Consider the following 23,403-nt stretch of genomic DNA (forward strand, 5'->3'; position numbering starts at 1 on the left):
CAAGCCCATGACAATATCCCCTTCTGCAATCGATGCTTGTCCCCAAGGATCGAAATCAGGGAATTACGATTTCAGTACAGAAAAATCTTCCCATGTAGCATTCTCTGGTCCAAAAAATTCACCCATTGAATCAACAATTGTGTGAACCATTCGCTTGTTTAATACCAGTGAAGGATAAACACGAAGCTGCCCATCTGAATTGACCTCCGGTGGATTTCGAGAGGTTACTATTTTATCTCAAATCTTCTTTTTCAATAAACTGATGTGGAAAACCGGATGAATTTTTGAATTTTCAGGTAACTGTAACTTGTAAGCCACTGATCTTATTTTCTCTATGACTTTATAGGGTCCATAATACCTGGCTGACAACTTCAGGTTCTTCCTCAAAGCCACTGATGTTTGTCGATAAGGCTGCAACTTAAGGTAAACTTCATCCCCTACTTGAAGCTCTCTGTCACTTCTCTTTTTATCTGCATAATGCTTCATGTGTTTTTGTGCCTTTTCAAGTTGCTCCTATAAAATTGTGTTCTTACTGTCTCTTTCTTGTAGCAGTTGTTGTAAAATCTGCTACTTTTGATTCTGTCTGCCATGTCGGAGGTATGTAGCCATAGAGAGCTGTGAATGGAGTTGTTCCCAAAGCAGTGTGGAAGCTGGTATTATACCACCATTCTGCTTAGGACATCCATTTACTCCAATTTATAGGTTTCATAAAACACATTCCTCTTAAATATTGTTTCAGACATTAATTCAATCTTTCTGTCTCACCATCAGTTTCTGGATGGTAGGTTGTAGTAAATAAAGTATTAGTCCCAAGTAACTTAAGTAGTTATGTCCAGAAAATACTGGTAAAAACCTTGTCTCTATCAGATAGGGCTATTTTGGGTTGTCCATGTAATTTATATACCTGATCTAAGTAGACTTTAGCTACATCTGCTGCAGTGAAGGGATGTAGCAAGGGTAGTAAATGTGCATATTTGGTAAAATTGTCAATAATAACCAAGATACAATTGTACCTATTAGAAGTTGGAAGTCCTTCAATGAAATCCATAGTAATGAATTCCCAAGCCTGTTTATGAATTAGAAGTAGTTGAAGTAGTCTTGGTTTCAAAACATGTTCATCTTTAATCCTTTGACAAATGTCACATTGTTGCATAAATTCTTTGACCATCCTTTTCATCCATTTCCAATAAAAATAGGATTTCACCCTATGATATGTAGCTTGTATTGTAACATCCCAAAATATGGGTTAGTGACTAAATGGTAAACTTTCAGAATTTGGTGATTAAAGTAGAAGAATGGATTAGTTCAATGATTTATCTGGAAATAAATCTTAAAAGTTGTTAGTAATTATCAAATGAAGTAGAGGACAAAATGGTCATTTGACTAATAAATGAATTAAAAATAGATATGATAAGGATATATATGTTAGAGGGGATAAGGATGAAGAGATATTCTCTCCATCTTCTTCTTCTTCTTCTTCATGTACGAGAGAAAGAAAGAGCCAAGCTTGCAAAGGTAAGATTCCTTGTTAGCTGATTATTTGTTAATTTTAAGAGTGGGTTTTGATCATTAGTTAATACTTAAGCTTATGGAAAGCTTAAGTTGTCCTAAAATCAAAAGATAAAGAAGTTATGAAAGATTAAAGAAAATGAGTTTCTTAAGGAAATTCTAGAAAAGAGTTAGTAAGTGAATTTTGAGAAGGAATTTGACTTGTCATCAATCTAATTAAGGAATATGGAGTGTTAGAATTATATTTAAACATGTTAAAAATATGGTATGATTCTTGAAGTTAATAAAGAGGAGAGGATATTAAGGTTAAAGACGAGATAATTGATTATAAATGAGTTTAAACATGTATATGAAAGTTAGGAATATGAAAGGGGATGAAATATGAAGCATTTCAGTGAAGAGTTGATGATTTTCGGGTTTAAAAAGAGGTTCTGGGCAGAGTGCATCGATGCACATTCATAGTGCATCGATACATCAAGGTTAAAACCCAAAAATTTGTTTGAAGGTGTATCGATACACAGGTAGTGCATCTATGCACTCTTTTAAAATAGAAACATCGAATGCAATTAGTGCATCGATGCATAAGGCATGCATCGATGCATCCCAATAATAATACAACATCGAATGTATTTTATGCACCGATGTATCAGTAGTGCATCGATGCATACCCTTATTGAAAGAAGAAATTGGCATTTATCTTAATCTAAAGAGTGAACCATTAGAGTATATTAGTTATAATATTAATATAGATCTATGTATGATTATGTAGATATAGAACATCATCCTGTTCTGAATCAATTGAAGGATTACGAATCAAAGCAAAGCTAAGGTGAGTGCACATTATTTAGTATATGATGTTAAATGGAAAATAAGACTTATGATAAGTCTATTTCCAATAGTAAAATGCATGAATTCATAGAGGTATGTGTTTGTTATGATTTATATGTGTGCATGAGTATATGTGTTATTGATATGATTCTATGATCATAGGATGTAAATTATGTGATAAGTGATAAGTGACTATATGAAATTATATGAGAACAAGAGATGACAATGATTTACATGTCATATGAAAACCAGAGAAGTGTTATAAGCAAAGTGACATATATGTGATAAATGAATGATATGAAAAGTGAGATAAACAAAGTATGATTGATATAGGGTAATATAAGAATAGCTCATAGGTTATATGATAAAGATGAAACCATATAGGAACATTAATTGAGTACTTGACAATAAGTCATAAGGTTATATGCATAGGTAATATAAGTTATAAGATGATAATATATATGAATATCAAATAAGTTATGAGATAAGTTATATGACATTGATATATAGGCTAAATGAAAGTATACACATGAATACATATATAAGTTTATATGTTATTTTATATGCTATGGGATATACCCATGAACATATGTGATGTGATATATGTTATGAGAAATAACCCATGTGATTAAGTGTGAATTAATATAAGTATGTGATATGAAGTTATGGGTATATGTGTCATATGTTATTATAGGTGATATGATATATATGAGTTTATGCGATATAAAAATGTATATGTGAAATAACATGATAGGTGATAAAACCGTGAGCCTATATGATTATGTGTTATATGTTACATGATATGACATGTGAGTTACATGAACAAATGAGAAATGATATAAGTCATATGAAACGATCTACGTGAATACATGCACTTGTGATACATGTGATATGATATGAGATATATGGTTACACATACATGTGGTATGTGACAGAAGAGAAATAACAAGTGATATGAAATGTTATAAATGATAATGCCCATGTTATGTGATATGAGAGCTAGGGGTATAGTTGGCATGCCAAGAGTAGAGGGTATACCTATGTTCTACGGAACATATGGACAGAATTACCTATGTCTTTCGAGACATATGGATAGTATACCTATGTTCTACGGAACATATGGACAGAATTACCTATGTCTTTCGAGACATATAGACAGTATACCTATGTTCTAAGGAACATATGGACAGTTTACCTAGGTTCTTCGGAACCTATGGACAGTTACCGAGGATCTTTATGACCTCTGGATAGTTACCGAGGATCTTTATGACCTCTGGATAGGTCATTCGGGACATTTATATGAGCTGTGGTGACAGCATATGTGTGCACAACCTCAATGTACTCACATACCTTAAGTTCTCACTAGTGTACATGGGCTAATAAAGAGATTAAACAAGCATATTGAATGTGATATGTATACGATGGGTTTATAAATGGTTATCAAAAGTAAGTGGTTTGAAATGTGTTACATGAACCATATGATGTTATATGTGTTTCTTAATGATAATGATAGAGATTATGATAATGATGGTATATGTTTATGTATGTTTTATGTTATATGAAATATTATATGTTTTATATGCCTCACTAAGTCATCGACTTAGCGTGATTGTTTCACACGTAGGTTTGGAAAGCGAAAAGAGAAGTAAAGAGGAACAAGACATGTCAGTTCTCCTTACCGAATGTCAGATTAGAAGAGAGGTGAATAATATGTATTTTTGTATATAAAGTTCTAGTTGGCATGTAATCAAAAGAATATATTGTATAAGCTCTGAATAGTTTTGTAAATGTTTTGAATAAGTTAAATGTTATAAAAGTTTTTAAAATTACTCACTATTTTATACGAATAAATGTTTGAAAAGTCAATGTGACACTTCGGACTCGTATCCGGGTTGGATACGGGTTGGGGGTATTACATGTATACCTGAATGGCCACCTTGAGGTGAGTCATGTAGAACCTTTATAATTTGTTGTCTTAAAGAACCTGTTTGTCCAATATAAACTTTTCCCTTATTTCTTAGGACACTCATTGAATATGACCACTCTGTTACATCTTGAGTTGAGACAACTAGCTTAGTAATCATCTCTGTAGCCAATGAATCATTATGATAACTCTGTTCAACCTCCTGAACCCATGTTGGAATAACAATAGTAGCTGTCATTTGTTGTAATTCCCCCTCATCCTCATCTCTTCTAGATAGAGCATCTGCTGCCAAATTGTGTCTACCTTTTCTGTACTGAATAACATAATTCAGTCCCAATAACTTGGTGAGCCCTCTTTTCTGTATAGAAGTAGTCAACTTCTGCTCCAACAAATGCTTTAGAGCCTCATGGTCTTTCTTGATAATGAAAGTCCCCCATTCTAAATAGTGTCTCCATTTGGAAATGGCATAAGGATAGCCAAATACTCTTTCTCATATATAGATAAATCCAGCTGTTTAGGTCCTAATGTCTTGTTAAGATAAGCCATTGGTCTACCTTCTTGAGATAAAACTGCTTCAATTCCTTTAGAACTTGCATCTATCTCCAAACAAAAACTTTTAGTAAAGTCAGGCAGTGCTAGAATATGAGCATGGCACATTGCAGTCTTAAGAAGTTCAAAGGCAGCTCTGCTTTCTTCTGTCCACTGAAAATGATCCTTTTTAAGCATAGTAGTTAAAGGCTTAGCAATCTCTCCATAGCCCTTAATAAACCTTCTATAGTATCCTGTCAAGCCAAAGAAGCCTCTTAGGGACTTTAAGGTTTTTGGTAATTTCCATTGCTGCATTGCCTGTATCTTTGTTGGGTCAATAGCTACCCCATGTTTAGATATGATATAACCCATGTATTCCACTTCATTTTTACCAAAAAAACAATTAGTCTTTTTGGAAAATAACTGATTCTACTTCAAAACTTCTAGAACAGTCCTGAGATGCTTAATATGATTCTCCAAATCAAAGTCGTAAATAAGTATGTCATCAAAGAATACCAAAACAAATTTCCTTAGGTAAGGCTCAAACACTCTGTTCATTATTGCCTGAAAAGTTGATGGGGCATTAGTCAGCCCAAAAGGCATAACCTTGAACTCAAAATGGCCATGGTGAGTTCTAAAAGCTGTTTTTGGAATATCCTCAGGGTTGATTCTGATTTGCCAATACCCTGACCTTAAATCCAGTTTAGAGAAATATGATGTTCCCTTCAATTCATCTAACAAGTCTTCCACCACTGAAATTGGAAACTTATTCTTTATAGTCAAAGCATTTAGTTGTCTATAATCTATACACATCCTCCAACTCCCATCTTTCTTCTTAACCAACAAAAAATGTGAGGCATATGGGTATTTACTTGTCTGAATTATAGAAGAAGATAGCATTTCTTTAACTTGCTTTTCAACCTCTGACTTCTGATGGTAAGGCATCCTGTAGGGTCTGATGTTCACTGCCTCTGTACCCTCTTTTAAGATAATTGAGTGGTCATATTCTCTTGGAGGTGGCATCCCTTTTGGCTCTTCAAAAACAACTGAATATTCCTCTAATAAATCTTGTAACTCAGCAGGTACCACATTATGATTATCATCTCCACTCAACATAAAAATTTCTCCTGTTAGATCATTGTGTTTCTCCATCAATTTCTATAGTTTACTGTTTGATATCAATCTAACATTAGAGGAATTCTGCCCTCCTTTTAAGATAACATCTTTCCCATCTTTCTGAAAGCTCAGAGTCATATGATTAAAATCCATCAACAATGGACTATATTTTCTCAACCAATCCACCCCTAACACCATATCACTCTCTTCCAGAGCTAAGACTCTGAAATCATGTTCAAATTGAGAACCTTGCATTCCCCACCTTAAATTTTTACTCATAGCTGAACTGTATAATTTTTCTCCATTAGCAATTGTAATAGTTAAGGGATAAGTCTGCTCCACTTCTACTCCTTCTTTAGACCATTGCCCAGTTATGAAACTATGAGTGCTTCCACAGTCTATTAGGATGTTTAGTGGTTTTCCTGATATGTGACCTTGTATCCTTAAGATATTATAGTTTGTGTTACATGTTATTGCATTTATAGATATTTCCAGTTCTCCCTCTCCAGAATCTGCTCCCTTAGGCTCAGTATATTTTGGTTCCAAATTCTCAAACTCTCTTGCATCCTCTATCTCCTCTATAGAATTCAACTGTTTGACTTTGCATTGATGTCCTGGACTAAACTTCTCACCACATTTGTAGCACAATCCATGTGTTCTTCTATACTCCACTAATGACTGTATATTCTGAGCAACTCCTTTTTATGGTTGATTCAAGTTGGTATTAATAGATTTATATATGGAATTCTGTCCTGCAGATGCCACTCTAGGTTAAAACCTCAACTTCCTATTTTCCACCTCCCAAGTCAACTCAACCAATTTTGCTAATCTAAAAGCAGCAGCCAGAGTTGTTGGATTATGAACTTTCACTCTGTGCTTAATTTCTTCTTGCAACCCACTCAAAAAAACTAGAAACAAAATACTCTTCCTCCAAGAATGGGTTGTATTGCAACATATAAGATCTCAACTCCTCAAACTTCTCATGATAATCTTCTACAGAGTTCTTTTGAATTAGCTTGTTAAACTCCTCCACAATGTCATTACAATTCTGATCACCAAATCTATGACATATATCTGCTGCAAACTCATGCCAGTTCACCTTATGCTTATGGGCTATATAACCATTAAACCAGATTTCAGCTTTTCCAATTAAGTACATTGTAGCTAATTATATTTTCTGGTGTTTAGGTACTTTAAAAAAGGAAAAATATTTCTGACATTTCCTTACCCAGCCTCTTGGGTTTGTTCCATCAAACATTTGAATTTATATTTTTGGCCTGAAAACATAATTTGACTGGCCCTCTCCACCAACAGATGACTCCCCCAAGTCCACTATATTTCCTTCTATTTTCAATTTTTGCACATCCATAATATCATTAAGTGAACTTTCACACTATTGAGGAATAACAGTAGGTCTAGATGATAATATTCCAGGTTCATCATTCCTGAAAGTATATTTCTCATGCTCATTAAGAACTGTTATTAAGCATGGTTGCTTACCTCCTTTTTTGTTTGGTCTTCAGCTGCTTGCAATCGACCTTTATCAGATAACGGTAAATCCTTTTTCTCAGCTGCCTGGTTCACCATCTGCAATATTCTCTGCAAATATCCTCTATTCTCAATCACTCCAGTTTTCAGTGTTTGTATCCTTGCTTCCAACTTACTTTTCTGACCAGCCCACCAAGATGGTAAGATCTCTTTATTCCCAGCTTCCACGGATTTTTCTAGTGTCTCTATGGTTCCACTCTTCTTCATTTTCTTTGTCTTACCCAGCTTACAAAATTTTTGGGATCACTAATCTAGCTCTGATCACCAATTGTCAAGTTTTAACCTGAAATGGTGAGAAAGGATTGAAGAAACAGAGAAGAAAGGTAGGTTACAGAAAGAAATTTTTAGTATTTTCATTCATAAAATCTCATTTTGCCGATTATAATCTATATACTATATATTGCTTAGATTCATTCAATTATTTATTGACAACTGTAGATTCTTTCTAACAACCCATAACCGTTTCATTTGCCTAGCTCTGCCCTTGGAATTCCTCAATCCAATTGCTTTGTTGTCTCAATTTGCCCCGTAATCTGTCCAAAATATCAGGTAATTCTCGTCCCTTCACTTTCCCTTTTTTATAATTCAAAATCCCTAATTCATTTTCCCGTTTCCCGTTTCCCGTTTCCCGTTCTCCAATCCCTAATTGCTCATCCTTAATTCCCATTTTCTCATCCAAGGCCATGACACAGTCAATCTCTTCGCCCCTCTTTCCCTACGAAATTGAATCAGTAAAAGTTAAAGTTTTGATGGAAAAGCAAAATCTGCTCCACAAGCGGTTGAAATCTCATTGAAGAGGCTCGATCTGAACGCCCATCGGAACTCTAAATCTCCTCGTTTTACCCCTTCGCTTCACTCTTCAAGTATTCTCTTTTCCTTTACTGTATCAATATTTTTAATAATTTTGAAAGAATTTTATGTTGTTAGCAATTGAAAAGGAACAAGAAAAATTTTGAATGTAAATTTGTTGTTCTTAATTGAATTTATTAAAAAGGCAGTTTTTTTCTTAATGACAGAGTTACGCTTCGAGAAGACGAGACCTCCTAGTTTAGTAAGCTTGTGCCTTGGAGTTGTAGGTCGGCATCTGGAGGACATTATCGAGGATTTAAGTGAAATTGCTGTTAATTTTCCCGCAGACATTAAGGTGAAATTTAATTGGATCTGTTAATCCTTAATTTCTTGTAGCGATAATCATATAGTTTTCAAAGCAACAATGGATTTGGAAGAATTTGTTTGCTTAGGTTGATAGTTTCATCCTATAAGTAATTATGTCTTTTCTGGTTTCCCCAGGTTTTATAGTTTGATTTTTATGCTTAGGAGAATTACATTCATTCATTCATTCATTCATTTAATTCCTTAAAGATATGTTTCTATTTTATATCTAGAGTCATTGCTTGAGAAACTTTGTATTAGTATTCTTCTAAGGCACATTGCTAGCAATTGTAAGACTAGCTTTCGAGGAGATGATGGATGTGTAAGACTTGGTTTGCTTAGGTTGATAGTTCCATCCCATAAATGATTAATGTATCATCATTTATTTCCCTAGAGTTCATTTTAATTCTTTGGCATTTGGATCGCTTAATTGATATGTTCCGATTTCATATTTACCATCGTTGCTGAAGAAACTTTGTATTAACATTCTTCTAAAGTGTATTGCCGGATGATGACAGATATCATTGCCATAGGTAGCAATTATAAGAATATAGCTTTCAAGAGATGATGAAGATGATTAATGCATTATCATATGTTTTCCTGTGGATCTTTTTTATGCTTAGGAGAATTACAGTCATTTTTTGTTCATTGTCGGATTGCATAGTGATACTTTTCGATTTTATATCTACTATCTTTGCTGAAGAAACTTTCTGTTGGCGTTCTTCTAAGTTACATTGCTGGATGATAACAGATAACATTGGCAGCAATTGTAAGAATATAGCTTTCTAGAGATGGTGAAGATGATTATTGTATGTTTCCCTATGGTTCTTTCTTATGCTTAGGAGAATTGCATTATTGAATTGCTTAATGAATGTTCTGATTTAACTTCTACAATCTTTGCTGGAACTTGTATTAGTATTTCCAATAAGACGCACTGCTGGATGATGACAGATAGCATTGGCAGCAATAGCAAGGAGAAGAAAATTACTGAGTGATGATGTCATCATCTCATTGGCCGATAGTTCTTGGGAAATTCTTGACCTTTCGGGTTCAGATGTTACTGATTTTGGCGTGGCAAAAGTAGCTGAAATGTGCCAATCTCTTCGGGCCGTGGATATAAGGTATAAAAATCTGGAATTTTCTTTTGAAATCAATTAATGAATTGATTACTGAGACATCTCCTATGCCGCCAATGCAGAAAAATTACTGCCGATGATGTATCCGAACTCGTGCAGCACTGCCATTCATTGGAGACGTTGAGATGCGGGTATGCTCTTATCTACATGCATGTTATTTATTAGGTTCATTCAAGTCTCTTGTTTTATGACTGAGTGGCTCCCCTGTGCGTGTTTAACAAATTTATTGGTTCTGTACAAGATAATCTTGAAAGCTCTAACATTATAAATAATACCAATCTCATATCGGATGGGGTTTATCTACAGAATAAATAGATATGCAATATTTTGATCGAGACTTGGTACTTTTTGTTTCAATCGTATGCAATGATATTGAAGCGGGATATGAACCAAAGTTAATATTGCAGGGGGTGCCCTTCAAGCGAGTCCACAGCCCGCAGATGTTTAGGCATATTGAAGCCAAAGCTGAATGATGTGGAGGGAGATTCTTGGGAAGAGCTTGATACCATGGAGATTGGTCATGGTGCACAGTCTATACGTTGGCTGGTGTGGGTATGGACTTCCTCTTTCTTATTGTGTTCCTTCCATCCCGCTGAATCTTTATGGTAAGGCTTGTTACAGAACCTTGTTGCTCCTTTTGGCAGCCAAAAATTGATGAAGACTCGTAGGAGATGTTTTTGGCCGAATGTCCACGGATAACCCTAAATCCAAAGCCCTCACTCTTTGGTTTTAAAGGAACCGAAGTTCCTAGGGAGGCATTTCCGGATGTTGCTTTGGATGATCCCATTGTCAAGGACATTGATCCCAAAACATGGTCTGTATATCGATCTATAGCTAAAGCAATATCTCAGACACTTCCAAGTGCCAATGAGCTATCCAAAGCAGAAAAATTTAGACTAGCCTTTGTGGAAAGAGACTCGCGGTTAGCTCCAAAACGTGCAAAAAATGCAAGACAGCATCAGCGTCGTTTGGAAAGGGAGTGGGTGATGGCGAGTACACGAGCAAAGGCGTTAGCTTTGGCAACGCAAGCAACCAAATCTCTACATGGTCGAAGCTGATGGTCAAGATATGTTAATTTGGGGTAAAAGGAACCTGTGAAATACATGGTGGTGTAATGGCAATAACTTGATTTTGCATTTTCTGCCATCCATCATCGTCCTCTTGGGGGACTTGGAGTGCTGTTAAATTAGTGTAACTAGTTGAATTCTGAATGCAAATGTTAATACTTGCTTTCGTCCTAAAGCGTTGTTTTCTGTGAACATATGTTTATGGCATGTAACTGAGTCGAGCATAGCTCGATTTGAAAGTCAAGCTCTATGTTATTTTAACGTGCTATCGTCTAATTAACTAATTAGTTGAATAAAAATAAATTAAGATAAATTAGGAGAAAAATAACATGAAAATTTAAAAAAATAATTAAAATTTTCATATCAGTTAAAAGATGTTAAATATAGTTTTGAAAAGAAAATTAAACCCTTAAGGATCTAAGAATTAGAAAGTGTACGAATCCGAAACAAAGAGAAGTTTTGAATCCGAAATTACGAAAAAATTCGACAACTTAGGTTAATTTAAGGTTAACAACTTAATTTAAGGTTAAAAAATGACAGAAATTAGCGGAATCGAAAATGTTATAAAAATATAATATTTCGATTGAATGTAACCTAAAATATTAATTTTTTAATTAGGGATGGCCATGGGACGGGGCAAGATTTTTTTTACCGTCCCGACTTCAACCCAAAAATCTATTGCTTATACCCTGCCCAGCCCTGAACCTACCCCGATTTTTAAACTAAAATCCGAGACTCGACTCAACCCAAATATATTAATATTTTAAAATAATTAAAATAATATATTTTATAATATTTTATTGTATTTTTAATAATGAAATGATATATTTTAACATTATAAAAATAAAAATATTTAAAATCTTATATATATATATATATATATATATATAATCGGGTTGGGTCAATATTTTTCACGTTAAATCCGATCCGGTACTATCCCTCCTCAAACTCTAAAATTTCAAAAAATAAAGTCGCTTATATAGAGTCAAGTCAAAATCCTTCGGGATTGGATATTTTTATCATCCCTATTTTTAATATTTTCAATTAAACTAAAAATATTCTAAAAAAATATAATATTTTCTATTACCAACCGAAATATTATGAAGAAAATTTACAACCAAAAACTATTTAAAAAATCTAAATTAACCTATCATTCTTTAGCCTTAAATTAGATTCTCATCAGTTAGACATTCCATGAAACTATCCAGACCAGAAGAAATCTGATCCAATCCTATCTGTTTACCACCTCAATTTATTAAACAATAATTTCGTTTAAAAATTATTGTTTTCAATCGATACTCTTTTATCCTAATGTAATTCTATATGACAACAGAGTTGAAATGTCGAGTATATTCTGACATTAATAAAAAGGCCAATCTCACTCGCCATAATGAGAGTTAAAATTCTATCAGAAGGAAGAAAAAAAGATGAAAGGAGGGAAGTCTATAAAAAAAACCAATATAGTACCTTATTGTAATTAATAAATAATAAATTAACACCATCACCATACCAACTTAACAATACCACCGTATTAATTTAGCAGTTGACAGAAACTACTCTAATCAATGACACACTATAGTAACTGAAATAAATAAATAAATAAATAAAACTATGGAAAAATAATTAAGAAAATCAAATATATAAATAACCCCACCCTGTTCAAGCACAAAAGAATTAAGCCAAACCAATAAACGTATATCTTTAAAGCTTGAACTTTTGCAGCAGCTCAAAGTTGAACGACAAGTTATACTTTCCGACCAAAAACAAAGCGAATGTTACCAGGCACGTCAGGAGGACCCACGTCCATGTCTGCATCTTTCTTTTACCACGGTTGCGAAGCGGCGGGGGGAATGGATTTTGCCTTGCTCTGCTTTGTGAACTGGGTTGGCTTTTGAGACCTCTTTGCCAATGTTATTGGCTTCTCTCTACTTTGAGAGTTTTGCGGTGTTTCAGCTGGTGTTTCCGATGTCGGAGCAGAGTTGGTTTCATCTGTTACACTTGCATCCCCTGATACTGATGATCCCTTTCTTCGTTCTTTCTTTTTGGCCCTTTTTTCCTTTTCCTGCATCGAAAAGGATAATTCAACTGAATCGTATAGAGACGAAGCAAAATGTATCCAGTATTGATACGTTACGAGGAATTGGCACGGAAAATTGTTGTGTTAATGAAAATGAAGAGCTCACCTTCTCTTTCTGTTCAGCTTCTTTCTGAGCTCTTAATGCGGCCCGGGCTTGGGATTGGGCCTTCTCTGCGTTTCGCCTCTTCCTTTCTAGTGCCTCCTTAGCTTTAGCTATCTCCTCCAACCGTCGTTGCTCCCTCAATTTAGCCGCTTCCTGTTCCTTTCTCAATTCCTCTGCTTTCCTAAGCCTTTCCTCTTCCTCCTTTGTTACCTTCGGTTCTTCTTCTGCTTCTTCAATTTTGTCCCTGCTAGAAGCAGTTGCTGAACCACTTGCTGGAGGAACAGGTTTTACCGACTTTCTCCAGTTTACTTGTCTGATTCTTTTGCACCACGGCCTTTGCGGCAGGTTTATCCTTTGCTGTTTCCACTTTCGCGGGAGCTGTTTCCACTTTTGCGGGAGCTGTTTTATCTTGTGTTTGTTCGTCCAAAGTTGAGTTGGACACTGTGATTCTTGGCAACTCTTTCGTTTACCACTTGAGGAATTACAAGTGGCTCTTCATCAGGACCAAGCGCGCGGCCATCAAATGTCCTCAGTCTCCTTAATGTGCTTCTGACATTGCATCGGATGTATTCCTTACGGAATTCATCATTGTTGTTCCACAAGTCCATAACTTTCTCAACCTGAACCATCAACTGTTTAGATAAAACAGAACATGAAATTTTAATAACAAAGAAACAAAATCAATGCATGGGCTCACCTGGTTAACACAGAGATTTTGGCGTGCCTCTTTGTCCCCTTTCAAAGCCAAATCATTTGCTGCCTTTGCATCATCCCTGTACTGCCAAAAAAAATTGTTCTACAAAATTCAAGTGTCGTCATATTTTATCCGTACATTAGTTTCTTTATGGAGAAAAACAACTTAGTTTACATGACCAAGATTCAACCGAAACAGGAAAATAAGATGCAGTTTTATCACACTATGAAACCAGGATATCTTGAAGAGACACAAAGTATTATGAGAGGAAAGTCTAGAAGATAAGAATCGGTATCTCAATTGACCTTAAAGCATCTCCCAATAGAAAACAAAAACACCAATTTAGTTCCAGGGGGAATGCTTTCATGAAACACCGGATACAGAAGGAAAATAATGGGAAAACGTCCTTAAAGCAATTCTAGTTTGCAATATACAGTCAAATTGACGTAACAATAATATGCATGATGCATCATAAAAACAAGTCTACAAAAACTTCCACACCCCGTTACTCTAATACGATCTTCGACTATTTAAATAAATTTCAATACAGATGTGCACGACTAACTGCATTTATCCGATTAAAAAAGCATCTCTAAGGGTGAAGGCAAGAGTGACTGGATGTTAGCATGCATGCATGAGTTCCTACACATGATAAGAAAGGTTACAGGGTTTGAAAGTACCTTCTCATATGATTGTTTCTTCAAACTCAACAACTGTGAATATGCTTCTTGGCGAATGTCATCGGCAGCTTTGTACTGGGACTGCAATTTGTTCAACTTTTCAGCTTCATCGTGATACTCTTTCTTAGCAGCCTTAGTGACTGCTTCAGCCTTCAGGAGATTGACCTTCAATTGGTCTGCTTCCTTCTTTAAAGACTGTAGATGCAGAAGAATGAAATAAAATAAGCAGTTGAAAACAGTATTAACACTACAAAACAAAGATGAACGATCCAACAACTAAAATAGTGGTTATCATCCGGCATCAATTAGTAAGACATTAAGCTAAGTAAAAGACCCCCCTTTCATTCATCTCAAATTCTTCACATATTTAATATACAATACTAAGTAGATCTTTGATCCTGTGTTTTAAAAAGCGCGCCTGAGGTGCTAGGCGAGGCGTTTAAAAAAAAGCCTCCGACCACCAAGGCGGCGGCGAGTACATGAGACGGCGATTCAGTCGTCGGAGGCGGCGAGAGGCGATGAGGCGATGCTTTTAGCGATTCACGTACAATGACCCATTTTTAAATTTTGGGTCTGGGCTCAATTTTCTTCCAACAGTCAGACCTTTTAATCTTCCGACAGTCAGACCTTTTAAATTCCATGCTTAATTCAGCGATTGTTCTACGTTGAAGTTGAAAGCAGACTCCTTTCTCAGTTTCTCCTATCTCCTTTCTCGATTTTCTCCATTAAGGTAAGTCTTAATTTTAAAATTTGTATCACTATAGTGTATGTACAATCTGCTTTTCTTTTCCCCTCCACTCCAACATGGTTAATTTACTTCACTGTAATTTGTTTAATTGCTTCATCTTCAATGTCATTTGTTTAATTGTTTATATATTGGAAGACACAAGCTTTCTTTATCGGTTATCACAGCTGTAGATATATAATCCGCTTCATTGTTAAGGTGATCTGCTTACTTGTTATTTTGTTAAGGTAATCTGTTTAATTGTTTATCTATAATATGTTTAATTGTTAGGTAATCTGTTTAGAATTTAGATATATAATCATTAAGGTTTTCGCCATTAAGGTATTTGTTTAGATAATCTGTTCATAGAAATATAGAATTTACTCATTTTAGGCTTTTAAGCACAATGTAAATATGTAATTTGTTTATAGATAATCCTGCTCAATATGCATTCTTTTTAATTTATAGATTTTGTTTATAGTTTTCCGAAGATGATGGGGAGGAGGAGGTGTTTGGGATTGATGTTGATGACGACGACGATGAAGACGAGTTTTAGGCATTTTGATTATTGATGATGTTTTTATTTGTCTTTTTGAGATACAATATGACCTATGCTACTTGGTGTTTTTGCTTATTAAGTTGTTTTGTGTTTGAGGTATGGTTATAAAATATTTACAAATGTTTTGTAAAATTAAGCGCCTCGCGTACGTGAATCTCTCGTCTCAAAGCGCCTCAAAAAATTGAGGCTCTCGGGTAGCTAATCCCTTGGAGCGCCTCACGCCTTTTAAAACACAGCTTTGATCATAGAATGTGTAAAGCCAGGAATAAAAAGCGGATATTGAATTTAATACCTTCAGGCGCTCTTGAATTTGTTCTTTTTGGTCCGAACCCTGCTGAACTTCGTCCTGCTTACCCATATTAGAAGAGATTCGTTCACGAGTTTGCTTATATTGCTTGATTTGATGAATATACTGCTTTTCATCTTTAAGAGGCATGGTTTCGTGCTGTATCATGTGTTCCATGTTTCGAATCTGCTTACCGGTGATATAGTTAGAACAATTAATCATATAAAAAAACACACACACGCATTTAGACACAAAATCAGAACAAAGTAAAACATAAACTTACCTTGGCATCAATATCCTCAATGTTCATCATAGATTGAATAGAGTCTATTTCTTGACGTTTGGACCTATGCAGATCTCGTATTGCTCTTTCTTGGGATATGGCAGCCTCGACATTATCACCATATTTCTTGCAAATTGCCTATTAGTGAAGCATTCTATCAACCGTTGAAAAAGAAACAAACATATGAATTCTTTTCAGAAAGAATAGCATAAACATTCTTACCCTCATCTTTTGTATTTCAGTTTGAACGGCATCCCGACTTTGAGTTTTCTCATCAACTGTTATTTGAGCAAGCCTGATTTTTTCTTTTAAATTTTCATCATCATATCTTGGGACCCTGATCAAGAAGTAAAATGGACTTCTCCTTTCAACCTCGTCAAGGCCTTCTGGTTCTTCTGACTCTTGACATGTAACAACACTACCAAACTGAATTGATCCCTTTACGACAGGCGGAGTTTGTTTGTTATTGTTAGTATCACAATCTGATTCTCTAGATTCATGTACAAGTTCAACATTGTCAGAAATATCAGCAGCAGAAAATTTTTCGGTTGCAGCAGGTGCTTTCTCATCATTACTTACAGTAGCAACCAAGTTACTATCATTTTGAACATCAACCACATTCACCAATTTTTCATCGGTTTCAGAGCTATGGCATTCAACAAGCACTTTCGAAACCTCAGCCTCTGCAGATAAGATAGAATCAACACCATTGGCCAAGCATCTTGACTTAAAACTATTGTCAATATAACCAGTCTCATCCTTTATATCTATCTCAGTATTCTCAAAACCAACTCTACTACTCTCATCTGACTCAATAACATCAGTTTCCAGTTTCTCTTCATTAACAGAAGGTGGTAAAGCCTCAGATGCAGTATCACTAACACCACTTTCAACACTTGCATCATTGTGGAGTGTAACTGAGGCAGATATGCCTTCCAAGACATCAGCTATTGTATCATTAAGAACCCCTTCAACAGCTGCATGCACACTCTTATTTGTAATGGGAGTGAGAGTTTTCCACAAGTTCAGAAGACTGACCTGAATCAACAGAGTCGATCTGAACCGTACCTGAAATACCATCCTGAGTGTGAACATCCTGCAAGGCCTCTCCACATTCACCAGAGAAAGAACCACTCCCAGTATCTTTCTCTAAATTAGTATCAGCTACCGAACCCAAATCTTGTTCAGTATTGTGTTCTAAGCCCAAACCATTTTCCATGGGAAACTCATCAGCAGCTGTTAAGCTTTCCCCAACATTAACTGATCCATTTCCAGACACAACATTTTGTTCAGGCTTGTCTACATTAACATTAGAGACAGGAAATGCAGAATCAGCTTCAACTTCACCACTATTAGAGGACTCATTCTGTTCAGCCCCGGATTCAACAAGAACAGCTTCTGAAACTGTATCCTTTTCCCTAACATCAAGTAAACAATCCCCAACTTTAACTGATTCATTTCCAGACACAACATTTTGTTCAGGCCTGTCTACATTAACATTAGAGACGGGACATGCAGAATCAGCTTCAACTTCACCACTGTTAGAGGACTCATTCTGTTCAGCCCCGGATTCAACAAGAGCTTCTGAAACTGTGTCCTTTTCCCTAACATCAAGTAAACAATCCCCATCACGGTCAGAGACAGAGACGGTAGTAACCCCATTATCAGTAACAGGCAATTCACAAACCTCATTCTGTTTATTCCTCATATCTACAGCAGCTTCAGAGACAGTGGTCTTAGCACTATCATAAGCTAAACCATCTCCATTGCAATCATCAGCTACAACCATTTCAGAACTCTCATTCTCTTTTGACCTGAAATCGAGAGCATTGGCTTCAGAAACAGTGGCCTTAGAACTATCATTAGCTAAACCATCTCCACGGCAACCATCATCATCAGCTACGGCCATTTCAGAGCCCCCATTCTCTTCTAACTTGGAATCGATAACATTGGCTTCAGAGACAGTGGCCTTGGCACTATCATTAGCTAAACCATTTCCATTGCAGTTGCTATCATCAGCTACAGCCATTTCAGAGCCCTCGTTCTCTTTCAACCTGGAATCGATAACATTGGCTTCAGAGACAGTGGCCTTGGCACTATCATTAGCTAAACCATCTCCATTGCAGTTGCCATCATCAGCTACAGCCATTTCAGAGCCCTCGTTCTCTTTCAACCTGGAATCATGAACATTAGCTTCAGATACAGTGGCCTTAGCACTATCATTAGCTAAACCATCTCCATTGCAATCGCCACATCAGCTACAACTATTTCAGAGCCCTGTCTCTTTTGACCTGGAATAAATAACATTGGCTTCAGAGACGGTGGACTTGACACTATCATTAGCTAACACATTTCCATTGCAATCACCATCATCAGCTACAGCCATTTCAGAGCTTCCATTCTCTTTTAACCTGGAATCGATAACATCGGCTTCATAGACAGTGGCCTTGACAGTGACACTATCATTAGCTAAAGCAATTCCATTGCAATCACCATCATCAGCTACAACCATTTCAGAGCCTCAGTTCTCTTTTGACCTGGAATCGATAACATTGGCTTCAGAGACAGTGGCCATAGGACTATCATTAACTAAACCTTCTCCACTGCAATCGCCGTCATCAGCTACAGCCATTTCAGATCCCTCATTCTCATTTGACCTGAAATCGAGAACATTGGCTTCAGACACAGTGGCTTTGGCACCATCATTAGCTAAACCATCTCCATTGCAATCACCATCAGCAGCTACAGCCATTTCAGATCCCTTATTCTCTTTTGATCTGAAATCAAGAACATTGGCTTCAGAGACACTGGCCTTAGCACTACCATTAGCTAAACCATCTCCATTGCAATCACCATCATCAGCTACAGCCATTTCAGAGCCCTCATTCTCTTTTGACCTGGAACCAACATCATTGGCTACAGAGACAGGGGCCTTAGCACTATCATTAGCTAGACCATCTCCATTGTAATCACTATCATCAGCTACAGCTATTTCAGATTCTTTATTCCCTTTAGACCTGAAATCGAAAAAATTGGCTTCAACACTATCATTAGCCGAACCATTGACGTCAGGGCCAGAGACAGAAGAAACCTCATCACTCTGTTTATCACTGGAGTCAACAGCAGCAGCTTCTGAAACAGTGTGTTCACCTATATTCTTAGCATCAGAAACATCTTCAGCCAATTCAGAGACTCCATTCTGATCAGCCGTGGCAATTTCTGACGCACCATTTTCAGCATTAATAGCAAAAACAGGACCACTCCGAACAAGATCCACTGATTTTTTTTCATCAACAGGTGCCTCCACGTGGCACAATTCCATCGATTCCCTATCCTGATCCACAATTTCAATACAAGATTCATCCTCTTCTCTCAAATCCTTAACCAAATCAGTTTTAGATTTCACTTCTCCATCGGTCTCCACACTCTCAACCCCCTGATCTCTTCCATCAATGCCATTTCCGTTTTTCTCAATATCCGACTCCACTAGACCTCCATTTTCTTCTTCGTTTCCGTTAACGAAAACATAATCACCGTCACCGTCGTTGTCTTCCCTGACAGTCCTCCCATTGACGCCATTAGAAAAATCTTCATTTCCATTCTTCTTCACCTGATCTTCCTCCGACGCAATTTCAACCTTGGACGAAGACGATTGCACCTCCTCCACCGCATGCACAGCCGTCACTTCATCCACAGTCATATTCGCTCTCAATTAACTAAAAGGAAAATAAAAACAAAAATTTAGATCTAAAGGTACACTTAAATGATTCATAATAAAAGATAGTTCTTTCTTTAAAAATTTTAGATCTTAACAAACTGAAAAAATAAAAATAGTCAAAACTTACTCGAAAACGAAACCTGGTCAAAAGCAGTAACCGGAGTGAGTTAGCCGACGCCAATGCCGGAAAATGCAGTGATCGATTGAATCCTGAGACAGGAAGGAAAAACTGAAGGTGAAATCAGCTGAGAAAAGTCACGAAGAAACCGACAATATACATATATTTATAAATTATATAAGACAAACAATAGAGAGAGAAAAAGATAGAAGAAGAGTCTTCTACTGTGACTGTATACACCACTTCTCTCAGTAAAATTCCTCCTTCCCCTTGGAATGGTAAAAAAAACCTGAACTTGACAGAAAAAATCGAAAATCGAATTAAATGGGTCGGGTTTGGGGATGATAAACGGGGACGGGGACAGGGAAAACTCATTTATTTTAAACGGGGACGGAGACGGGACGGGTTTGGTAATCCCCGCCCCGATTACCCGATTACCCGCCCGATACCCGACCTGATAAATATTAAAAATAATTATTTATATATATATATATATATAATATTAATATATTAATAAATTTAATTTAAATAAAAATATATATTTAATTTAAATATATATATATATACTACCCGGCCCGATTTCCAGCCCAATACCGACCTAATACCTGGCCCAATACTCGTTTAAATAATTATTTGTGCTAAACAGGGATACCCGTTTCCCCGCGGTTTTCCCCGATTACCCGACGGGGATCTCCGTTTAAATCCCCGCAGTTTTTTAAACGGATACAGGTACCGATTTTTTTAAACGGGAACGAGGACGGGGACCAATACCCGGCCCGAACCTAACCCATTGCCATCCCTATTTCCCCCTCCCCTTTTTATTCACGCGTCACTTTCTTTAATTATTCTGCCATCATCTTTTAATCCCGAAATTTCATTTTTTTTCACTTGAGAAGCTATAAAAATACTGTATGACCCTGCATTGTATCGTAGAGTACATTTTGATTCCATGATTCTATTCCTGTTTTACCCTTGAAAAATAAATTATCCATTTTCGATATACGAGGATGATATTGGATAAAATTTAATCTTGTGGAGGTTAAAGTAATTATGATGTCATCAATGACATCATCCATTATATATTACTATTGGAAAGCATATCCAAATGGATAACTCTTTTTTTCCCTTCTTAAAGCCTATCTACTTTAAGCTATGAGTCTTATACAAATATCTCAACTTCTTCATTCTACCTTTTTGTTCTTTATTTCCAAATATATATATATATTTGGACTTATGGTTATAACATTGTTTAGTTGAGTTTCTCGATTATTAAAAATTATAAAATAATCTTTTGACTATAGGATATTATTTTATTGAATCTATCAATTATTAAAAGTTATAGAGTGATCATCCGATTATCATTATGTTCCAAAATTTTCATTTTTCATTTTAAAATTAACGATAATCTAAGTTAGATGTTAGTCTATTTTTTGAAATATGATTGTCGTTTGAGATTCTGGGTAAGATTTTATCATATCTCAGATAATTCATAATAGATTAACATCCAGCTCAGACTGACGTCAATTTTTTAACGAAAAGTGATGAATTTGGAATATAATGAATAATTAGGTGACCATTTTGTAACTTTTAATAGTCGATAGACTCAAAAAAATAAAGGACTATTTTATAACTTTTGATAATCAAATGACTCGACAAAACAACATTATATAGTCAAAGGATTATTTTATAACTTTTGATAATTAAACGACTCGACAAAACAACATCATATAATCGGACCATTTGTATTCTTTATCCTAAAAAATAATACTAGCATCACACAGTTACACTAAAAATTGTAAATTTTATATAATGTAAATAATTAATTTTTTTAAATCAAAATATATATTGTCACGATCTAATTTACTACATTGAAATACAAATCTAAATACTAGTAGTAGTTATTTGAATACTAGACATCAAAAAAGAAAAATATTTTATTTTATTTTATTATTAAATTTGCTCAATAAATTTTAATATAATTTTAAAAAAATTAAAATATTATAATTTAAATTTTTAAATTTCTTACCAAATACAAGGCCGCGCAGGAGAAGCTCGTGAGAGCCAAAAGTGTATAGTTTTAAGATGGATCCATATATAGTTATGATGCCCCCATTCTCTATGCAACAATTCAAGGATATCTCTGTTTTTTTTATTAAAAAGGGAATCTTAAGGTGGCGTTTGGTTCGCTGGAATGTTTATAAGGGAATTGAAATCTGTGAAGGAATTAGAATCTATAGGAATTGGAATCTAATTCCATATTCTGTTTGGTTTGCAGACTGTCAGATGAATTTGATTTCAGTAATATAAAATGACAGAATTGCCCTTCTTATTTTTTTGCTTTATTTTAGTTTATTTTACAACTTCATGTAGTAATATATTATAAAAAATTAAAAAATATTAAAATTTTCATTTTATTGATTGATTATTCATTTCAATAAATTATAAAAAGAGAAAATCGCCTCAGTGACCAAAAAAAAGTTATAATATACGATTTTAACCAACTTTTTTTGGATTTGCCAAAATGACCAACAAAATCGCAACGCGAAATAAAAATCGCAACGCGATCCCCAGAATCGCAAATCAGTTTCCAGAATCGCAAATCAGTTTCCAAAATCGCAACGCGATTCTTGAAAATCGCGATGCGATAGTACAAATTCGCATTGCGATTTTCCAAAATCGCAACGCGAATATGAAAATCGCAACGCGAACACATAAATCGCAACGCGTATCCGTAAATCGCAACGTGTATCCGTAAATCGCAACGCGTATGGGTAAATCGCAATGCGTATCCGTATATCGCAACGCGTATCCGTAAATCGCAACGATAATACATAAAATCGCAACGCGTATCCGTAAATCGCAACGCGATATTTAAAGCGCCATTATAATCGCTACGCGTATTTTATTTTCAAATTACAAAAAGAATATTAAGACAAAATCCCGTAATCGCAACTCATAACCTAAAACCTAAAATCACAACTCAGTCCCATCTCCATCTCTCACTCTCTACGGCGAAGAAATCCGTCCCCATCTCCGAAGATTTCCGTCCCCATCTCCGGCGAAATCCCTCACAACCATTCACGGTCAGAAATCCCTCACAATATTCAGAAATGGAAAATCAACCTCCGAGGGTTAGTTTTTTTAATTATTTTTATTTTGAAATGTTTGCATTATTGTAGGTTTCTCATATTGAAACTGATGATAAGTTTACTGGTCATTTCAATAATAGATTAACCATTTCACTTAGATTTCATTTCGCGTTACGATTCTGTTGTTGCGATTTTCATTTCGCGTTGCTATTCTCTCGTTGCGATTTTCAAGTTAGTATTTGTCTTTGTCTTTGTTCTGTCTTT

The 23,403-nt window shown here is 35.6% G+C and overlaps 1 protein-coding gene and 1 pseudogene across 1 annotated transcript; one reads left to right on the top strand and one right to left on the bottom strand.

The window, feature by feature from the left end:
* The first annotated feature begins 8,136 nt into the window (after positions 1-8,136).
* Positions 8,137-10,893, top strand: LOC120159037 (annotated as a pseudogene).
* Positions 10,894-12,431: 1,538 nt separating this feature from the next.
* Positions 12,432-20,194, bottom strand: LOC120159036 (reticulocyte-binding protein 2 homolog a-like). The gene is given in 13 exon segments (XM_039169715.1): positions 12,432-12,656; positions 12,658-12,870; positions 12,992-13,285; positions 13,287-13,431; positions 13,433-13,608; positions 13,686-13,784; positions 14,363-14,557; positions 15,938-16,117; positions 16,215-16,352; positions 16,437-17,240; positions 17,242-17,966; positions 19,038-19,930; positions 20,060-20,194. Coding segments are annotated over 12 exon segments (3,993 nt in total). The 5' UTR covers positions 19,915-19,930; positions 20,060-20,194; the 3' UTR covers positions 12,432-12,509.
* Positions 20,195-23,403: the final 3,209 nt, after the last annotated feature.

Source organism: Hibiscus syriacus, unplaced genomic scaffold (assembly GCF_006381635.1).
Source record: "Hibiscus syriacus cultivar Baekdansim isolate YM2019G1 unplaced genomic scaffold, ASM638163v2 tig00111339_pilon, whole genome shotgun sequence".
In the NCBI taxonomy this organism is placed as follows: domain Eukaryota; kingdom Viridiplantae; phylum Streptophyta; class Magnoliopsida; order Malvales; family Malvaceae; genus Hibiscus; species Hibiscus syriacus.